The sequence below is a fragment of the Danio aesculapii genome, chromosome 7 (genome assembly GCF_903798145.1).
Source record: "Danio aesculapii chromosome 7, fDanAes4.1, whole genome shotgun sequence".
Lineage (NCBI taxonomy): Eukaryota > Metazoa > Chordata > Actinopteri > Cypriniformes > Danionidae > Danio > Danio aesculapii.
This window is the reverse complement of record NC_079441.1, coordinates 14,846,441-14,865,974: the sequence shown is the minus strand read 5'-3', so window position 1 is coordinate 14,865,974 and position 19,534 is coordinate 14,846,441. Positions and strand designations below refer to the sequence as shown.

The 19,534-nt window shown below is 33.5% G+C and overlaps 1 protein-coding gene across 1 annotated transcript in view; it reads right to left on the bottom strand.

Moving 5' to 3' along the window:
* LOC130231708 (neuron navigator 2-like) overlaps window positions 1-18,805 on the bottom strand; it is a 60,479-nt gene extending 41,674 nt beyond the window's left edge. Inside the window, exons 1-3 of the mRNA XM_056461088.1 lie at window positions 18,702-18,805; window positions 7,073-7,190; window positions 2,421-2,473 (exon numbers count right to left, since the gene is read on the bottom strand). Coding sequence (XP_056317063.1) covers window positions 2,421-2,473; window positions 7,073-7,190; window positions 18,702-18,773 — 243 coding nt within the window. The 5' untranslated portion in view covers window positions 18,774-18,805. The remainder of the gene's footprint in view (window positions 1-2,420; window positions 2,474-7,072; window positions 7,191-18,701) is intronic.
* Window positions 18,806-19,534: the final 729 nt, after the last annotated feature.

Below are 19,534 nucleotides of genomic sequence, written 5' to 3'. Positions count from 1 at the left end.
TTTAATTATTATTTTTTTAAATGACGTTTAAAAAAGTATTATTGTCATGTCTCTAAAATATTCACAGTAATCTGTCCTGGTTGAAGGTCCCAGATCACCAGTTAACTACACATAAATGGGGAGTTAATCTCCGGTTAAAGATTAAAAAAAAGATAATTAAACCATATTAACAAAAATAACTGTAAGCAAAAGAAAGCAGGTAAAAACATACCGTGTGTGATAATGAAAGGATGATCACACGCACACGGTTAATGTTATGCCATTAAATAATCTGTTTAAAGAATAGTTAAAGCAATATATAAAGGTGTGAAAAAAGGATATATATATATATATATATATATATATATATATATATATATATATATATATATATATATATATATATATATATATACATATACATGTTTTTAAAATCTTGAGCTCTTGAAAGCAGCAGGACTCTGGATTGGGTGCACAATCATCTCTTTTTGTCCAGTCTATTTCAAAGAGAACTGATCACACCAGTTGTGTTTCCTGATCGGACAAGTTGTGAAGGTTTTAAACAGATTTTTCCTGTGCGCGCAAGTGATCATCCTCTCATTCGGTATTCTCCTGCTTTCTTTTGCTTGTGCGAACACAATTATTTTTGTCAGTTGAGCTAATTCCCGATTCTAAGATCACACTTGCACAAACAGTGGGTCGTCCTTATCATCAACCCTGCTTTTAAGAAAACTACAATTTAAAAATGATTTTCAACCAGCCAAAGTGGCTAGTGGGAGTGTCTGTCTAACCCGCCACAGCTAAAATCTACGCGCATTTGGCCGGTATTAAAGTCAAGCCGTGTGCATCCCATATTTTTAAGAAAAAAAGTCACACCTGAATAAAAGGAGTATGTTTGCACAGCACTTTTGTCTATTAAAAACTTGTTATTTGGGTGCTGATTTACAAAGTCTGATTTGTGATTGAAGGATTCTTATGAGCCTGTTCATTTATTGGTGAATCAAAACAATTGAATAAGAGTGGTTACTAAATTAATCTTACTGAATGAATGGATCTCACTTACTGAACCTCAAATCATTATTTGTTTTTAAATATATAAGTTATGCATAATTACATGTTGCATACATTTTTTTACATTTTTACGCATTTGTCCACAAGATGTTTTTATCATTTAAAATACAGTATGACATTTAGTTTGATCACTGTTTTTAAAATAGGCTTTATTTCAATAAGTTTGCATCAGAATAAGCTGTTTAATATTTACATAAATATATCTGTTATGCCCAAAAATTATTAAACTAGTATTGTTTAGCATTGTCACTCAGCATTGTTTGCATTATAAATGTTACTCTAAAATATAAGTGAGGCTAAACTTGTGTCGTGCTAAATTACCATGCTTTTCGGTAACACTTTATTTTGATGGTCCATTTGAGTATTAGTAGACTGTCTGCTTAATATCTGCTGATCATGCTCCTTCAACAGACATTTAAATGACTAGAAGAAACTTTGCAAGTACATGTCAACTTACACTAACCCTAACCCTAACCCTACTTATAATCTAATGAGAATTAGTTGGCATGTTGATGCAATGAAACTTAAATTCAACAAATGGACCATCAAAATAAAGTGTGACGGTGTGTGACCTGCTTTTCTTTCTTTTTGTAGTGAATTAATAAAAGAAGATTTTAAAGAATGCTGGTTCCCATTGATGTACTGGTTCCCATTGATGTTCACTGTACATATAGTGGAACTTAATGGGAACTGAGACTATTGGCTTTAACATTTTTCAAAATATCTATGATTCTTCATTACAAGAGAAAGAATAAAAGATATTTTCAAGAATGTTGAAAACCAATAGTACTGGTTCCCATTGATGTTCACTGTACATATAGTGGAACTTAATGGGAACCAAGACTATTGGCTTTAACATTCTTCAAAATATCTTTTATTCTTCATTACAAAAAAAAGAATCAAATATTTTGAAGAATATTGAAAAGCAATAGTATTGGTTCCCATTGATGTTCACTGTAATATATAGTGGGAAACATTCATTTGCAACATTCTTCAAATATATCTTGTTTTGTCCCTCAGAAGAAAGTGAGTTGGAAGGGTTTGGAATGACATACGTAAATGATGACAGTATTTTAATATTTACATAAATATATCTGCTATGCCGAAAAATGATTCAACTACTTTAATATTGCCTCTATGTACTGTATATAAAATAACATTTGTGCGTTCAATTTGATGCAAACACCAAACTGGCACAAAACCACACAAAACCAATTTAAAGATGCATGCTTTGCTCACTCAGCATTGTTTGCGTTATACAAGTTACTCTAAAATATAAGTCAGGCTAAACATGTTTCTTTTGATGCAACAACTATAGTTCAGAAATAGTCCAAATTCACCGCCATAATAAAATTTTAAAAAATCCTTACCATCTGAGAACGACTCTTGGGGCATCCATTAATATCCTCAATCTTCTCATTTGCTGTGGTAGAAAAAAAGGAGACAAATTAATTCTTCACAAAAAAGAAACTGTCCTTAGTAGTAAGCCCCAAGTGCAGTATGTCCTTTGTGAGTCTCTTTGCCAGACAGATTTTGACCCCTAATGTGGAAACTGGATCCAGCTTGAGCAACTGTGTGGCAGGGCCTGCTGGGATGCGACTGCTCTGGGGCTTTCCTGAGGGTGTCTACTCTCCACCCTGCGTCCCGACAGGGCCCGGGACACAAACCCCTCACCCCACGGCAGCTGAAACAGGGCCGTTCAGCAGCCACAGCTGATGACTGCACACATGGCTAGAATGACAGCTACTCACTTTACCTCCTGCGCTGTGGGAAAAAATGTGTCAGGAATGTGGAAGATGTCAGGTGAGTAAGCAGGAAAGGCAGACGGACTGTCTCAATGGAGGGGGAACCATTCGGGTGGTTGTCTCCTGAATAATTTGTTATTTGATCTTAATCTTATCAGTATTAGTCTTTTCTGTACACAGTCTCCAAAATACTAACTGAAGAATAGTTCATCTAAGACTTCAATTCTGTCCTTTAGAACTCATGTCAGTCTAAATTGAATGCTGTTATTTCTTTTTTAGAAAACAAGATATTTTGAAGAATGATGAAAACCAATAGTCTTGGTTCCCATTATGTTCACTGTACATACAGTGGAACTTAAAGGGAACCAAGACTATTGGGTTTTAACATTTGGCAAAATATATTTTATTCTTTATTACAAAATTTTGAAGAATGTTGAAAACCAATAGTTTTGGTTCTCGTTAATGTTCACTTACAGTGGACGTTAGTAGGAACCAAAAATGTTTGGATAGCAAAACTCTTCAAAATATCTTGTTTTGGTCACTCAGACGAAAGTGAGTTGGAAGGGTTTGGAATGACATGAGTGAGTAAATGATGACAATTTTAATTTTGGTTCCTCTATACTTTGACTTTTAATGTTTGTCCAATGAAAGTCAATGGGAACTAAAGCTGCTTAGATACCAAAAGTGTGTTTGTATGTGTGCATGTGCATTTTGAATGACATGAGGGTGAGTACATGAGAAGAATGCGCAGAATTGTATAGTTTGTGCAAAAGCTTTGGTTCTTACTAGGCTGGTATATTTACAGTTTTGCTGGAAGTCACTGGAAACCAAAAAGGTTTAGTTAACAAAACTTAGAACCCAAAGCTGCTTAGATACCAAAATTGTATATTTATAATATATGAAACATTTTGGTTCTTACAAAATTAGTATGTTTACAGTTTTATTGGAAAATTGTGTGTTTTTCTGTGCATTCAAAATGACATGAGGGTGACTAAATGAATGCAGAATTGTATAGTTTGCACAAAAGTTTTGGTTCTTACTAGGCTGGTATGTTTACAGTTTTGTTGAAGGTCAATAGGAACCAAAAATGTTTAGTAAGCAAAACTCAGAAGAAAGTGAGTTGGAAGGGTTGACATGAGTGAGTAAATTATGACAATTTTAATTTTGGCTCCAATATACTTTGACTTTTAATGTTTGTCCAATGAAAGTCAATGGGAACCAAAGCTGCTTAGATACCAAAATTGTATGTGAGTGCAGCTACTATACTATACTATACCTGTATCCTGCACTTATACCTGTATTCTGCACTTATACCTGTATCCTGCACTTGCTGCTATTGCACTGCTGGTTAGACCTAAACTGCATTTCGTTGCCTTGTACTTGTACATGTGTAATGACAATAAAGTTGAATCTAATCTAATCTAATCTAATCTAATCTAATCTAATCTAATCTAATCTAATGTCATCAGGGTGAAAAAATGATTGCAGAATTGTATAATTTGCACAAAATTTTGGTTGCTTCTAGGTTGGTATATTTAGAGATTTGTTGGAAGTCAATGGGAACCAAAGCTAGATACCAAATTGTGTTTGTGTGTGTTTTCTGAATGACATGAGGGTGAATAAATGGCAGAATTGTATATTTATAATATAATAAAAAATTTTGTTCTTACTAGATTAGTATGTTAGTATGTGTGAGTTTTGTTGGAAGTCAATGGGAACCAAAAATGTTTAGTTACCAACATTTGTTTTTGATCCTCAGAAGAAAGCAAATCAGACAGGTGTGAAATGGAATGGCAGTGACCAAATGATGGAAATTTAAATTTTGGGGAAACAGTTTAAGTTTTGGTTTCTACATTGAGTTTTATTTTTTTTATCCATATAATGAAAGTCGATTGGAAGCAAAACCGCTTAGTAACCAAAATCCTTCAAAATCTTTTTGTGTATGTGTGTCTGTTTCGAACAATATGAGGGTGAGTTGATTAAAACTGAATTTTCATTTTATATGAAATTTTACATTTTTTAAAAAATAATAATTTTGTTATTTTTCAATTTCTCATTTTAAAAAATATCTAAATTGACCTGCATTAGATAAAATATATATATCAATGCGGCATCTGCAGTTGCATTATTGAGTTTAGAATAAATTTCTTTTCCTAATTTTTTTTTCATACATTTTAGGTGTTCACACACTTAATGGAGCCTCTGCAAGTTAGAATGGATATCTACATAACAGCTTTACTGTTATGTATGCAAACATTTTCAAGCATTTTGGTCATTAGCCATCAGCTAGCATTAAACCAGAAATAAGTATGTGAAGTATGTCATTGCATGCAGCATTTGTGTCTGTCGGGCAGGGCAGGTCGTATTTCAGTGTCAATTGGCCAGCGTGTGATTCCCTGGAGATATAAAAACACAAGAGGACAAAGTGGGATGACCACAATATGTGTCATATAACACCACTTTGCCCCAGAACACTGTACTGTCTTCTGTTAAGTAACCAAATGCTTTCCGGCTCTTACAAAACATTTTAAGAGGACAGAGGTAAAGAAAAAGAAAAAATATATATAATTTTTTATGTCCAAGAGTTACTGACAGGGATTGATTTTTTTCTGGAGTACATGTAAGAACTAAAATAAATGCAAAATAATAATAATACTAATACCACTACTACTACTACTACTACTACTAATAATGATATATTATTACACACACACACACACACACACACACACACACACACTAATATAAATCAATCAATACATAAATAAATGTAATAATCACATGGTAAAAATCACACATCAAAAATAGTTGTATTGATGTAATATTATGCTTATTAATATATTATTATAAAATTTTATTATTAATATTTTAACATATTTGAATCCAAAAGGATCTTACAATGAAACCAAGAACTTATAAATTAAATCAAATACCAATAATTGGAAATATAATTTATTATTTAAAATATATCTAAAATATTTATCTAAAATCAGCTCAATAAATCTAATATTTTTAATCTTATATATGAAATCTTGAGAGGAGTGCAAATATATACACACACACACACAAATATATATATATATATATATATATATATATATATATATATATATATATATATATATATATATATACACATATATATACATATATATATATACATATATATATACATATATATATATATATATATACATATATATACATATATACATATATATACATATATATATATATACATAATGTATTTTTAATAATTAAATTGTAATATTAATTTAATATGATTTTGTCAAAATACATAAATAATGTCTATATCAAATGTTTGAAATATAGTTACATTATTGCCTACATAATTTTCAAACATACATTTCCAGTATAACGTATTGTATTAAGCATATTTAGGTATTTATTCTTAATATATTCTTAAATATGCTTAATACAATACATTATACTTAATACATAAGAGACATTCTACCAGAAACGTACATTTTCACTTATAAAAATTGTGACAGGGCCTGACTTAAGCTTGTCGTCCTCAAAATCATCATCATATCATACAATTCAATGATAGAACGCATGCTTGATCACTGTCAGCTTCTTCCATCAAATGAGGTCACTTCCGAGTCATAACCTTAGGTGTGCAATGCACACATTTTATGTTAAATTTAATGCAAATGTGACAGGACTGAACGAAACATGGGGACAATTGCAAATTTATTTGTATTATATATCAGTAGTATTTATTTGTAGAATGTATTTATTAAATATTTTTAATCAATGATGTGAATAATAACAATTTAAACTTGCTATTTCTGAAGTATTTTTCCCCTAAATAACAGTGTTTAGTATAACACAACTATTAAAGCTGTAGGTTCAATTGGGCTGAGGACCGGGACAATGACAGGGTTTGTACATTTCTGCTTTTAAAAGTGTTTTAATAAAGAACAATAATCTGAGAACTAAATGAATGACATTTTTCTTTCCTTTCATACAGAACAACTCACTGAAATCAACCATCCTTTTTTTTTTTTTAGAAATGTTTGGGATGAAATACTTTTTATTCACTGTATTTATATTTTTATTTCAGGGACAGATAATGTATGTTTCTGGTAGAATGTCCCTATACTTAATACAATACATAACATAATATGCATGTTTATGTAGGCTATAATATAACTCTAGAATTAAAACATTTAATATAGAAATTATTTACGTAATGCAGGCTGTGTGCAGTAAATCATTGATCAACTTGTGTTAAGAGAGAGTGAATCCCTCACCGATAACCTGGATGATCTCCGCCAGCAGCACGCCATCGCTCACATCCTGCTGCAGGTCTTTAATCAGACGCTTGTGTCCCGATTTGGCCAAGTAGTGATTCGCCCAGTCCGTGTAGATCTGTCAACGCGAAAGAGAAAATAAAAAAGTCTCTTATTAATCCATCCATCAAGAAAAGTTTCAAACAAGTTCCATCCGCGACACGCACTTTACGTAAGCACGTCTCTGGAGCAGCACCGCGTCTGTACGCCGGCTCCGCGCTCTATTCAAATCAACTCCATTGTGCCTTTATTCTGGTTATTCAGCACCAATAATGCTCAGATTCTCCCGTCTGACATCACAGAAAAGCCCCTTCAGTGGGGCAGGGGGAGGAGGGAGACCCCGGGGAGCTTAAATTAAACCTCTGAATGGGTCTGAAAGGAGTCATGTGTTGTTTGCTGTTTGGAGCGGCTTCGTCCAAAAACACTCCCGCGTCACGTTACGAGGCGCCAAAAATGCTGTACAACAAGCATTGGATGGTTACATGAAAGACTTTTTGGGTTGTAAACAGCGAGAAACATTGAATATTAACGTAATGTAAGCATTAGTGTGGAACAAATCATTACAATTGTTGTTTTAAAAGCACGTTTCCGCCTTAATAAGTGGTAATGGCGACCTCAGGATTCTGACATTATATCCTCATAAGTATCGCTTAAAATTTCGAGTTGACATCTGTCAGCTCTGATTGTTTTGCCTTAAATATAAAGTGGGACAAAATCCTAAATGTGAGTTTGTATCTCTCAATTCTGACTTCAGTTTGTCCCTCAGAGTTGTAAGCTGATAAACTATTTTGAGGGAATAGTCAGAATTGTGAGATGTTAATATATTTTGCCTCAATTAAAATGTCTCATATGTTTTCTCCCTCAAAATCTTTAAATTCTGATATTTTTTTTTCTCAAAATACTGTGTATAGCTCACAATTCTTAGGGGGAAAGTCTGAACTGTATGCTTTTAACATGTCTGACATGCTTTTCTCTCAGAATTATGAGCTACATATTTGTGAGCAAAAAAGTCAAGATTGTATAGTTTATCTCACAATTATAATCTTTTTCCAAGATTTCAGTTCAATTTAAAGTGTGTTTATAAACTTTTTAGAAATTAGTTGACTTTTTTCATCTGAACTGCGACATGTCTCAATTAAAAAAAAATTAAAATCTCTTGCTTTTCTCAGAATAGCAAGATCTAAATTTGCAGCTTCATGTTACTTGTTTAATATAAGTTTAAAATTTCAAGCTACAGTATAAACTTTTCAAAAGAAAGGGCTGAACTGTGAGGTGTCGATGTTTGTCAGTTTTTTTACTTCATGGTGTAAACCATTCATACATTTTAAACTTAACTTGATTAACTTGAATCCCTTCCGGTTATTTTGACCTGTAGAAAGTATATTACCGATATAGATATTTGTTGTAGTACTATTTTAATGTTTGTAGTTATTTTTATATAGCATAAGTTGCTTTTGTGTTGCAGGTTTATTTTACAAAGTTAATACCACAGTGTTTTCCACCTGGACTCCACAATTTTAAATAAAACTAGAATCCCATAAACATCACAGTTTACTTAAAGGCTGGAGAGTTGCAGGCTTTACATAAACAATCAAAGGCCAGGCAGTGGTCAAACACCTTCCCACATGGGGGCTGGAAAGCTTGTGTGGTGTTTCATGAGTAAATAAAGACCAATGGTATACTGCAGTGTTACTCATGTGAGGAATCAGCTTAGATGGGAAATAACAGGTGCACCACGAGTCCATGCACCATCAAAATAAACACTCGCTCTCTCTCAAACCACTCTTGCTAGAGTCACTAAGACTTAAAACGGCACGCAAAGCCCTTATAATTACCAACAACCGAAGCCAGTGGAGAAATGCATGAATCCAGCCTGGGCTTTGAAGTTTTGTGGGCAAAAATGAGTCAAATGTAATTAAAGGTGAGGTGAAGACAGGGAAGTGAAGGTAAGGGTAAACATGACTTCAAGATGTAATGCAGAGGAAATTACAGATGACACTCATCTGTCAGACTGAACCGGGTCACCCCAGTGCAAACACTACAGCATCTTTTCATGTCAAAAGAAATGAGTCTATATTTATTATAAGGTAATTATTCCTTTGTGGTATAGAGTGCATTAGTGCCTGACCCATACCCGCCAACACCTCCATTTTTTCCCGGGAGTCTCCCATATTTCTGTATCCCATATTAGCTTTATTATGTTTCTGGGGAAACTCCCATAATTGGTATGGCCCAATCTAGTTATAAAAAATCTGTTTTTGTCCATGTTTGTCAAGTTGCCAGATCTTTATGAAGCTCATCACCTCACACAATTAACAAACTATTTAAATCTTGAAGCATTTTTTCCTTAATCTGGCAATTAAAGTAAAGGTAAAGCCAAGTTGCACTGTTGATTTCTACCCAGGTTTTAGAAGTGGGATTTAAATGGTGGCGATGATATACAATCCCGCTCGGAAGACAAATGTTATTTTTGACATTCAATTTTTGTGATGACAATTTCAGCAGTGATGGTTGTGATTTTTTTCTTTTTTGTTAAAGCGTTGCTAGCAATAAACCAACCAGTTATGGAGAATCACAACAATATAATCTTTAATTTAAAGCAAAGAAGTGTTAGAATCTCAGGTAAAAGGACAAAGGTACAAGACTGTATACTTAAACCAAGCTAGCTTTAATAAAAGAAAGAACTGCAATCTCATGAACCATTGTGAATTTACAAATATCCACGGCCTTCAGATCTTATGTAGGCCTATTCACTGTGAGAGAAACACATTCACATGCTCACACATCACACCTTGTATTTCTCATGCCGAGATGTTATGGATAACTTGAGTCGGTATATACAATTAAAGAACAAAATGCACATATGAAAGGAACTGGAGTTTTCGATCTGATGTTAGAACTTAATGTTGCTGTTTCTGGGTAAATTACATCATCCAGGCGCAAAGACGTTTGTTACTAGGTACCATAAATATCATCACTGTGTGACAAAACTCGCTCAGTCCAACAGTCTAGCAGACACAGTGGCCCGACATGAATAAAAGCAATAGAAAGCAACCCTTTTATGTGTAAACTTATTAGAGCAAAATAAATATGAATAAACCTCCACTTGTATGCTGAAATACACAATACAACTTAATCATAAAATAATTCTTAATTAATTAAACAGTCATTGTGTGTTTACTTTCGGTGTAATTGTGTCTCAGTTTTTAGCATTATTATATAAGTCTTGTATGCAATTGTAAATAAAACTTGTTAAATTTAATCTTTAAATGACAGCTAGCAAGGTTCTTCAGGAGAAGTAGTTTCTTTACCTTTGTTATATGCTATAATCATGTAATTAGAAAAAGCTAAATATACAAGCTAATAACCGTATATAGATCTTTGGTGGCTGTTTTATAGATTGTGGCCTTGTAAAGTACATCCTATTGCAAAGACATTGAAAATCACAGTTTTATTTTGTGAAATAATGCCATTTTGCACTGTGTGTTCTGCTGACCATGATGCTGCCATTTCAGGTGTCTTTTAATTGCGGTGGTAGAAAATAGTTTATTCATGTGAATCAACAATACAGAAATAGCTGCTGATAACTATATAAATGTAAAAGGTTTGGAGTCTTGTGTCAACAAATCCAATAATGCTTATACTGACAATTTTCTTTGACCAATCCGTGATCAGCAGTGCATATATGTCACGTTTTGATAACAAAAAACCTCACTTGTGACCTCACCCAAGGTGGTACTAAAAAGTACATTTCATCAAGTATCGAGTTTGGTACTGCTGATTGCCCATTGTGTTCCCGTGCTTAACAGAAACGACTGTGATTGGCCGGGAAGGTCAAAATAATAGTTCTGGCATCCAGTATCATGACAACACTACTATTGTAAGATGTCTACTATGTACCAACAGCATTTACCAAATTTAATATGCTGTAGTTGTCAATAAAAAACAAACAGTAGCATAGATTCAAAACTAAAAGAGAATAGTGACATCAACCTCTCTTTCTAAAACAGCAGTTGGGTCTGGAAATGATACTAAAATATCTGAATCTAAATTCAAATGTTGTAGGCTTAAATAATGGAATAATAAATAGAATAATAGTGTCAAAATCTATTCTCAAGAGTATCTGGATGCAGCCTTTATGATGCAAGCTGAGATTGCAATGCAATGCGATGCAATGTCAGACACAATGCACTCAAATGGAGCAAGTGATGTCACTGTGAGGGGTAGGGTTAGGTAAGCACATTAAAAAGCATTGGATGCAGCTCAGATTGCACTGCACCAGGTCTGCGTTCAGACCCCTCTCTCTATTCTTGCAGATTGCTGGAGAACTACAACTCCGCCATTATGTTGTCTACAGATCCAGTCATGCACCGCTCACACGCACCTGTTCCAGATTCTGCTGATTGCACACACACACACACACACACAGCCGGAGGATTGTCAAGGACTGATTACAAGGACTATTTATTTATACAGTGAACACACACACACATCAGAACTGAGTCTTGTTAAACTGTCTGTGAACATTACGATGGATTTTCCTTGCCGGTTTTGACTCTTGCTTTGTTTTGTTTGTTTAAAGTTTATTCCTGTCTGCTGCCTGCCTTTGACCATCCGCCTTTTATCGACCATGACTCTGGATTACCCATATACATTTGTTTGTCCTGTATTGACCATTGCTTGCCTGACCATTTTCATAATAAATATCCTGCATTTGGATCGCACTCTACTGTCAGCGTCCTCTTCACACTACAGATGGATGCATACATTTTCAGGAGCAAAAACATCGGTTGGTTTAATGGGTTTTATGCAGTTGTCTCTGCTGGAGTCTTGTTTTGACATTTCATCAAGCTCCCAGGTAACATTTTATGATGAGCATGTGGCAAATGAATAATTTAGCATTCCTCATCGACTTGATTAACATAATCAGTTTCATCAAGACATGCAGGATTTCTCAGAATTGAGTGTCAAGTGTGACTCCTCCATACTGGAATCTATAGCAAAAAGGTACTTGATTACTCACAGACACCCATATTCCACATGCTGTCTGAATCAGCACTTCTGATGACAGTTGTGCTGTGAGATGAACTGACCTTTCTATTCTGAGTCATTGAGGCAAAACCATTCAGTCTGTAAGAAAACACTGTCAATCCTTCAGGCACACACACAAAAGCAGCACTTAGGAAATAACTCCTACACAAATCCTGCTTTGTTGTATGCGATCGTCACATTAACGTCTATTATTTTGATGCTTCACATTAGGGCTGTGCACTAAGATTATGTATCATAGTCAACATTTGAAGTAAATCAAAAATGTTTTTCAACATTGTCCTAAGACAAGAATGGGTGTTGTTCAATAGTTTTAAGACAACTTTGATGAAAGGTTGTGATCCACTTCAACTGCTGACTAATGTATATTGTACATACAAACTAAAAAGTCATTTCATATTAAGCTTTAGCGTTAATTTCATGGTGTCACAAAATACTATGCTTATGATAATACTTTTTTATACTGTAAAACCCAAAAAGTTAAGGTAACTCAAACCGTTTGAGGAAACCAATTGCAACAAAACATTTAAGTTCAAACCTTAATTCTAATGAGTACTGTGAACTTAATCCATTTAAGTAAACGAAGCAATTTCAGCACAGTAAAACCCAATAAATGAAGAGAACTCAAACCAACTGAGTACTGTAAAACCCAATAAGTCAACTCAAACCGTTTGAGGAAAGCAATTGCTACAAACCATTTGAGTTAAACTAATCTATATGAGTACTGCAAACTTACTCCATTTAAGTTGAAGTAATTAATTATTTAATTAACGTATTACCTTCAAGAGTTCAAAACTCTTTTCAAATGAGTAGAATTAACTTTCAGTCAATTTTGAGTTAAATACACTCATTTCATTTGATAAAGTTGATTGTTGGGTTTTACAGTGCAATTTATGAGTGCAATTTTACCGGGATGCAGTCAGAAACATGAATAACAACATCTTGCTTCAATCTTGAAAGTACAATGTTTACATTTTATAATGTTTATGCTTTTTATTTAGTGATATTTTTATCTTTGACCTGTAATCATTCATTTTTGCAAAGTGTTTTATATTTTATTTATGTTTATTTTATATTTCTACATTTTTGATCAAACATTTGCCCTTAGGATCTAAATAAAATTAAAAATATTACCATATATGAGGGTGACACGGTGGGTCAGTGGTTAGCACTGTCGCCTCACAGCAAAAAGGTTTCTGGTTCGAGTCTCGATTGGGTCAGTTGTCATTTCTGTGTGGAATTTGCATGTTCTCCCGTGTTCGCATGGGTTTCCTCAGAGTGCTCCGGTTTTCCCCACAGTCCAAGACATGCGCTATAGGTGAATTGAATAAACTAAGTTGGTGGTTCATTCCGTTGTTGTGCCCCCTGATGAATAAAGGGACCAAGCTGAAGGAAAATGAATGAATGAAATAAACATTTTAAGTAGATCAAAAATATTTTCAAAATTGTCCTAAGACATGAATGGGTGTTGTTTGATAGTTTTAAGACAACTTTGATGAAAGGTTGTGATCCACTTAAAATGTTCATAATTATGCTTTAGTGCATATTTCATGGTGTGACAAAATACATGTTGGTTTATGGTAATACTTTTAAAAAATTTATGAGCACAATATTACACGCCTGGGATGCAGACAGAAACATCTCGTTTCGATCTTGAAAGTACAATGTTTACATTTTATAATGTTTGTGAGGAATTCAATGCAAATCTCAACCTTGCCATAAAAAAAATAAGTTTTCAGCAAATTATCAAGTTTTTTTGTTTAGACAAGTGTCTTATGGTTCTTTAAAAATACTCTGTCAAAACTGTCTTGTTAAAAACAAAAATGTACATTAAAAATGTCTTTGTCAGTGTTTTCAAACAATTATATTTGATTTACCAAATTCACACAAGTGGCAATTTCACATCTGTCACATCCATAACAGAAAGGCGTCACATCCATAACCAAGCTTTTTCCTCATAAATGCAAAAATGTAAAATAAAATAAAATCAATCATTTTTGTTCTACAGTGAGCCGACTATAATCCTTTAATAAGCATTACTTCTTCTGGGCTGTGCAGTTTAATTCACAGAATTTCTACAAAGTATAAGGTATACTGTAAACTTGCAGACTTTTTTGGTCATCCATATCCCATGTTTATTTCCCTCATTTAAAATCAAAAAATGTTTACAGATTGATATTTTTCTGATCACATAACTCTGTGCTTTGTGGTTTTGGAAAATATAAACCAATGCTTCAATATAATGTTATACTTTCTCTGTGAATTTATGTTTTATGTTTATGTTTATATTTGTGTTTTTAGTGCAAATGTCACATCCATAGCAATGGAATTGCTCTTATGCATTTTATTTAACGCTATTTTTATGTTTTTGAAAAGTGTTTTATGTTTTATTCATATTTATTTTATATTTCGTAATGGTTTCAGCAACAACAAGACTCAGCACTGTGTGTGTGCAAGTGTGGTGTATTTACAGTCCATTTAATCAGTTTATCATGATCCTCCGGCTGTGTGAGTGTAATCAATGTAGAACAGGAACAGGTGTGTGTGAGGTGCATAACAGGATTTGTAGTTTGTGAGTTTGTGTGGTGGCAGAATTGTAACAGAATTATACAGTAAAAATCTAAATTATTAGCCCTCCTGTGAATTTTTTTTTCTTTTTCAAATTTTTAACAGAGCAATGCAATTTTTAACAGTATTTCCCATAATATTTTTTCTTCTGGAGAAAATCTTATTTGTTTTATTTTGGCTAGAACAAAAGCAGTTTTTAATATTTAAAGCATTTTAAGGTCAATATTATTAGCCCCCTTAAGCCATTTTTTTTGATTGTCTACAGAACAAACCATCGTTATACAATTACTTGCCTAATTAACCTAGTTAACCCTTTAAATGTCACTTTAAGATTAATACTAGTATCTAAAAATATTTAGTAAAATATTATACTGTCATCCTTACAAAGATTTTTTTAAAAAATCAGTTATTAGAAATGAGTTATTACAACCATTATGTTCAGAAATGTGTTGAAAAAAATGTCTCTGTTAAACAGAAATTGGGAAAAAATATACAGGGGGACTAATAATTCAGGAGGGCTAATAATTCTTACTTCAACTGTACATTGTTATCAAGATATACAGTTGACCCAAGGACATACTCTTGACCCGAGTATGAGCCGTTCTGTGTTTAGACAAGTCTTAAGGCTCTGGAGAAATGAACAGGTGGCTCTTTTGCATCATTGCTTAATGAGTGTGTTTGACTACCTATGAGTAAGATTGGGAAAATCAAACGGGGGCTTCCTGAGTGTAGCAAGTTTTCATCGATTCACCACCAGCTGCTGCTCTAACTCATACTCTGCTCTAACTCATACAGTCAAAGTGGGGAAGATGAATGCCGTTTGACTACAAAGGCTCTCATGTCAAACAATAATAACAGGGCAGCTTGTGTTAGTCACAGACGCAGAATTGTACCCACAGGCACGACAGGCAGAAGCTATACAACGTCCATTCAGGCCTTTAAGTAATATGGCACTTGAAGGTAATTACGACAGATCATTTGCTGAGGTGAATGTTAGGTCAGATTTCTGCTCTGCTAACAGCTGTATGCTTGCATGACACAGTTTCAACTAAAACTGTAAAACGTGTGTTTTTGACTGTCATTATACACAATATTAGCGTTTTCAAGGTCTGAAAATGCTAACTTTAGAAAACAGGTTCAATAATACCACTTTTCTGTCCATCTAAAGTATAAAAACACGATTTTATGAACACAGTGTGTCAGTCTATAGGCATGAGTGTGTACTTGATAACCAAAACAACCATGATGCATCACAAAACTGAGTCTGTCGTGAATATGATTTGTTCTTTTTCTATATACGTATTTATGTCTCACTACCCTGTCTGAAATAGAGCAACTTTTAGTGTAATCTCTAGTCTAAAATTTGAGGCGTGAGACTTCAGACAAAAAAGTTTTCATACAGTACACCTGTTAACTGTGAGATTTCGGAAAGGCTTTTCATTGTTTTTTTATTGATGCTATCTAGTTTTAGCTATTTTAAGTGTTTTTATTTCAATTCTTTGTTAACTAGTGTCAATAGATTGCAATAAAAATATGTCTTTAAAGGCTGTTTTCTCAAAACTGATTTTATTTTTTTCTCCTGTGCTGTGTCATACATCTTCTAAAAGCACTTATTCATTTCATTGCAAGTGTATTTGCACAGCGCTTTTTACAGTAATTACTGTTTAGATATACCACACTTTACAGATTCATTTATTCTGAGGGTTATAACAGAGGGGTGTGTTTATACACATTTTACTCTATATACATCTTTAAATTGCCTGGCTCTTTGTAGTATTTTAGGAATTATTAAGTGATAAAAATAGATTCTCTCTATAAAAAATGACTCTAATATATTAAATAAATAAATAAACAAAACAAGAATTTTGAATCGGATTTCCACTTTACACTGTACAGTAAACAGCAACAAGTTGACTTTACTTAAAAAAACTATCTCTGTTTAGTAACTTTGAACTGTTAACGTAGTTTAACTTTTGTAACTATGCACAGTTGATTTACTTTATCGTTTTACGGTATTTAGTTTACTCATCTTTATTAAAGTCAACTAGCCCTGTTTTACAGTTTAGAAATGCATGCAAATTATGTATGCACAAATGCACATATTTCATTAAATAACCCCTGATTATTAGAGATGCACCAATATGGAATTTTTGACCAATACCGATAATGGTAAGTCTTTAGATTTGGAGGTTTATAACTGACCAATATAAATTTTTCTGGATGATTTCAAAAATAAAAGGCAAACACATAGTAAACACAGAGTGAACAACTGATTTTATATTAAAAACTTAAGAAAAGCTTGAACCTAACTCTGAAATTCTTTAATCAAGTATTATTTTCTACGGCCAACTTTCTTTTCCATTTATAAAATGCCTTACAAAAAAGGAATGCATGTCAGTTCCAATGACTTATAGCGCATCAATGGCACCAAGGTGCTCACGGCGACCAGAGTTCGAATCCCGGTTCGATTCCCGACCCTGCCCTATCTCTGCTCCCCATACTTTCCTGTCTGTAAATCTCCACTGTCCTATCAAAAATAAAGGTGAAAACCCACAAAAAAAATGTATGCAAAAATGAAGCCTGCACAAAGTCACTCCACAGCCAAAATCAAAACACCAGTAAAAAAAATGTAAAAGTTTCCTCCAGCAAGAACGTGAACATGGTTCAACTAGCAAGAATAATTCATAATTTATCAGCCTAAATTTATTATTGAACCAATAATGATGACATTAAAAATAGCATTTATTGCATGATATCTTGTGATTTCTGTTAATTGATCTCAATGATGATATTTTGCGTTTTCCATTTATTTACGGTTATGAATTGCATTATTGGAGCTTTATCTCTGCCTTGATGAATTTGATGTTGAAAATTCAGCTCTACATTTTAACAAAGTGACTTTTATTGACATTTTAGTAGTTTGAAATAATATATAGTATAAGAAATAATATATAGAGGTAGAGAGATAAATCTGTGAAATAACAGATAATGTACTGGCAGCTTATTACAGTGTTTGTGAACCATAATATGCAACATCAACCCAGACAATTTATCACTTTAAACTATTAAAAATGTTTATAAAATTCACTTTTTCAAACTTTTCAAGGTTGAAAGTTGTCGAAAGAAAGATCAAGGTCCCATAATGCCATTCAAAAGCATAAATAAATAGGGAAAAATCAAAAGATAAATCACAAAATACAGAAAAAAACCTGCTAATCTACAGATATTCTTTACTGTATAATTATATTGTCACAGTCACCAAGCTGAGTGCTCACCAGACACACTAGAGGGCACTCTACACATCATATCTGCCACTGAAACGGACTACATATTCCATCATGCACTTCACACACACCAGTTCCAGCTCATCACTGATTACAATCACACAGCTCAATCTCACGAGGACTGATTACTAGGACTATATATACACCTCACCTTCAACATAGCTTTGCTCAGTCTTGTATCACTGTTAGTGTGCATCACCCAGCGTTTTCAGTATTTACCTGTTTTGATTTTGGATTGTTTTGGGATTTTTGACGTGTTTTCCGCCTGCCTTGACCATTTGCCTGTGACCTGACAATGCATCTGTTTGTCCCTTAGCTTTAATAAAAGCTCCATTTGGAAATTTACTTTTGTGTACGCACTCGTAACACATATTTAAATATAAAATTTTACACAGCCTGTAATTAAAACAGTTTTTTGCATTCTTAATGACATAATTAACTGGGTAAGTTTCTTTAAAACCTTTTTTCTCTCCCATATTCAACTGCAGTGTCTTTCCTTAAATCAATATCCCCGAAAAAAAGTCTTAAAAGACCACCAACTCAGTGTAAATTGCAGTGCGCAGTAAGTCTCCAGCGTTTCTACCTGCAGCAAGAGCCGAAACTGAAATGATCCCCCTTGCTAAACCTGCCTGGCCACAGATATCAGCAGGAACACTTTCAGCCTGTTCCTCATTCACATGAGCTCTTACCGTTCTGTAGTTCTCGCAGGATGTCCTGCTGTGGCGCCTCTCTGGGATGAACATCCGCAGATTCAGAGCCATAACAAGGCTTTCACAGGTGAAGCGAGCTCATAAAACACTGAAGCCCTGAGGACGGCCTGCATGCAACATTCACGCCTGTAATCAAGTCAGCCAAGCGCAGGATAATTTTAGCGGTGCAATGCATTCTGGAGGATCACAGAGAAACTCTTGCTTAAGATACACCTCGCTCTAAGTGTCAAATGCCGAGACACAAATACATCAGATTGTTACTGCTTTGGCTAGTGAAAAAAAGGAATAAAAAAAATGAATGTATAAAAGATTATAGCCCAAATACGTTGTTTTAAATGACATTTTCTCTCTAACTCAAATTATCTTTATAAGTTTTGGATATTGAACTCAACATTATGAGTTTTCTTGAACTGATTATGTACCATAGTAAGTTGTTTCAACTCACAGAAGTAATTTGAAACAATAAATGAACATTAGTTAATTATATTATGAAACTCGACATCTTAAGTTGAAACAAAGAATCTCTCTAATTTGAGTTGACTGACATTTTCAAGACATCTGGTGAACTTGAGTTTGTAAGTTTAACCAATGTGAAACATTTTACAGTGTCAAAATGCAATTTCTATTGAATATGAATTAGAAAAAATATATTTAATAAATAAAATAAAAACAAAAAAATAAAGAATGAATACTTCAAAAATAAAGTGTGATTCTACTGAGTAAACTTTTAATTGACATTTATTTCTTAATTTCATATGAATAATAATTTGCACACAACCATAATTAGGTACTAAAATGTTAATGCTACAAGA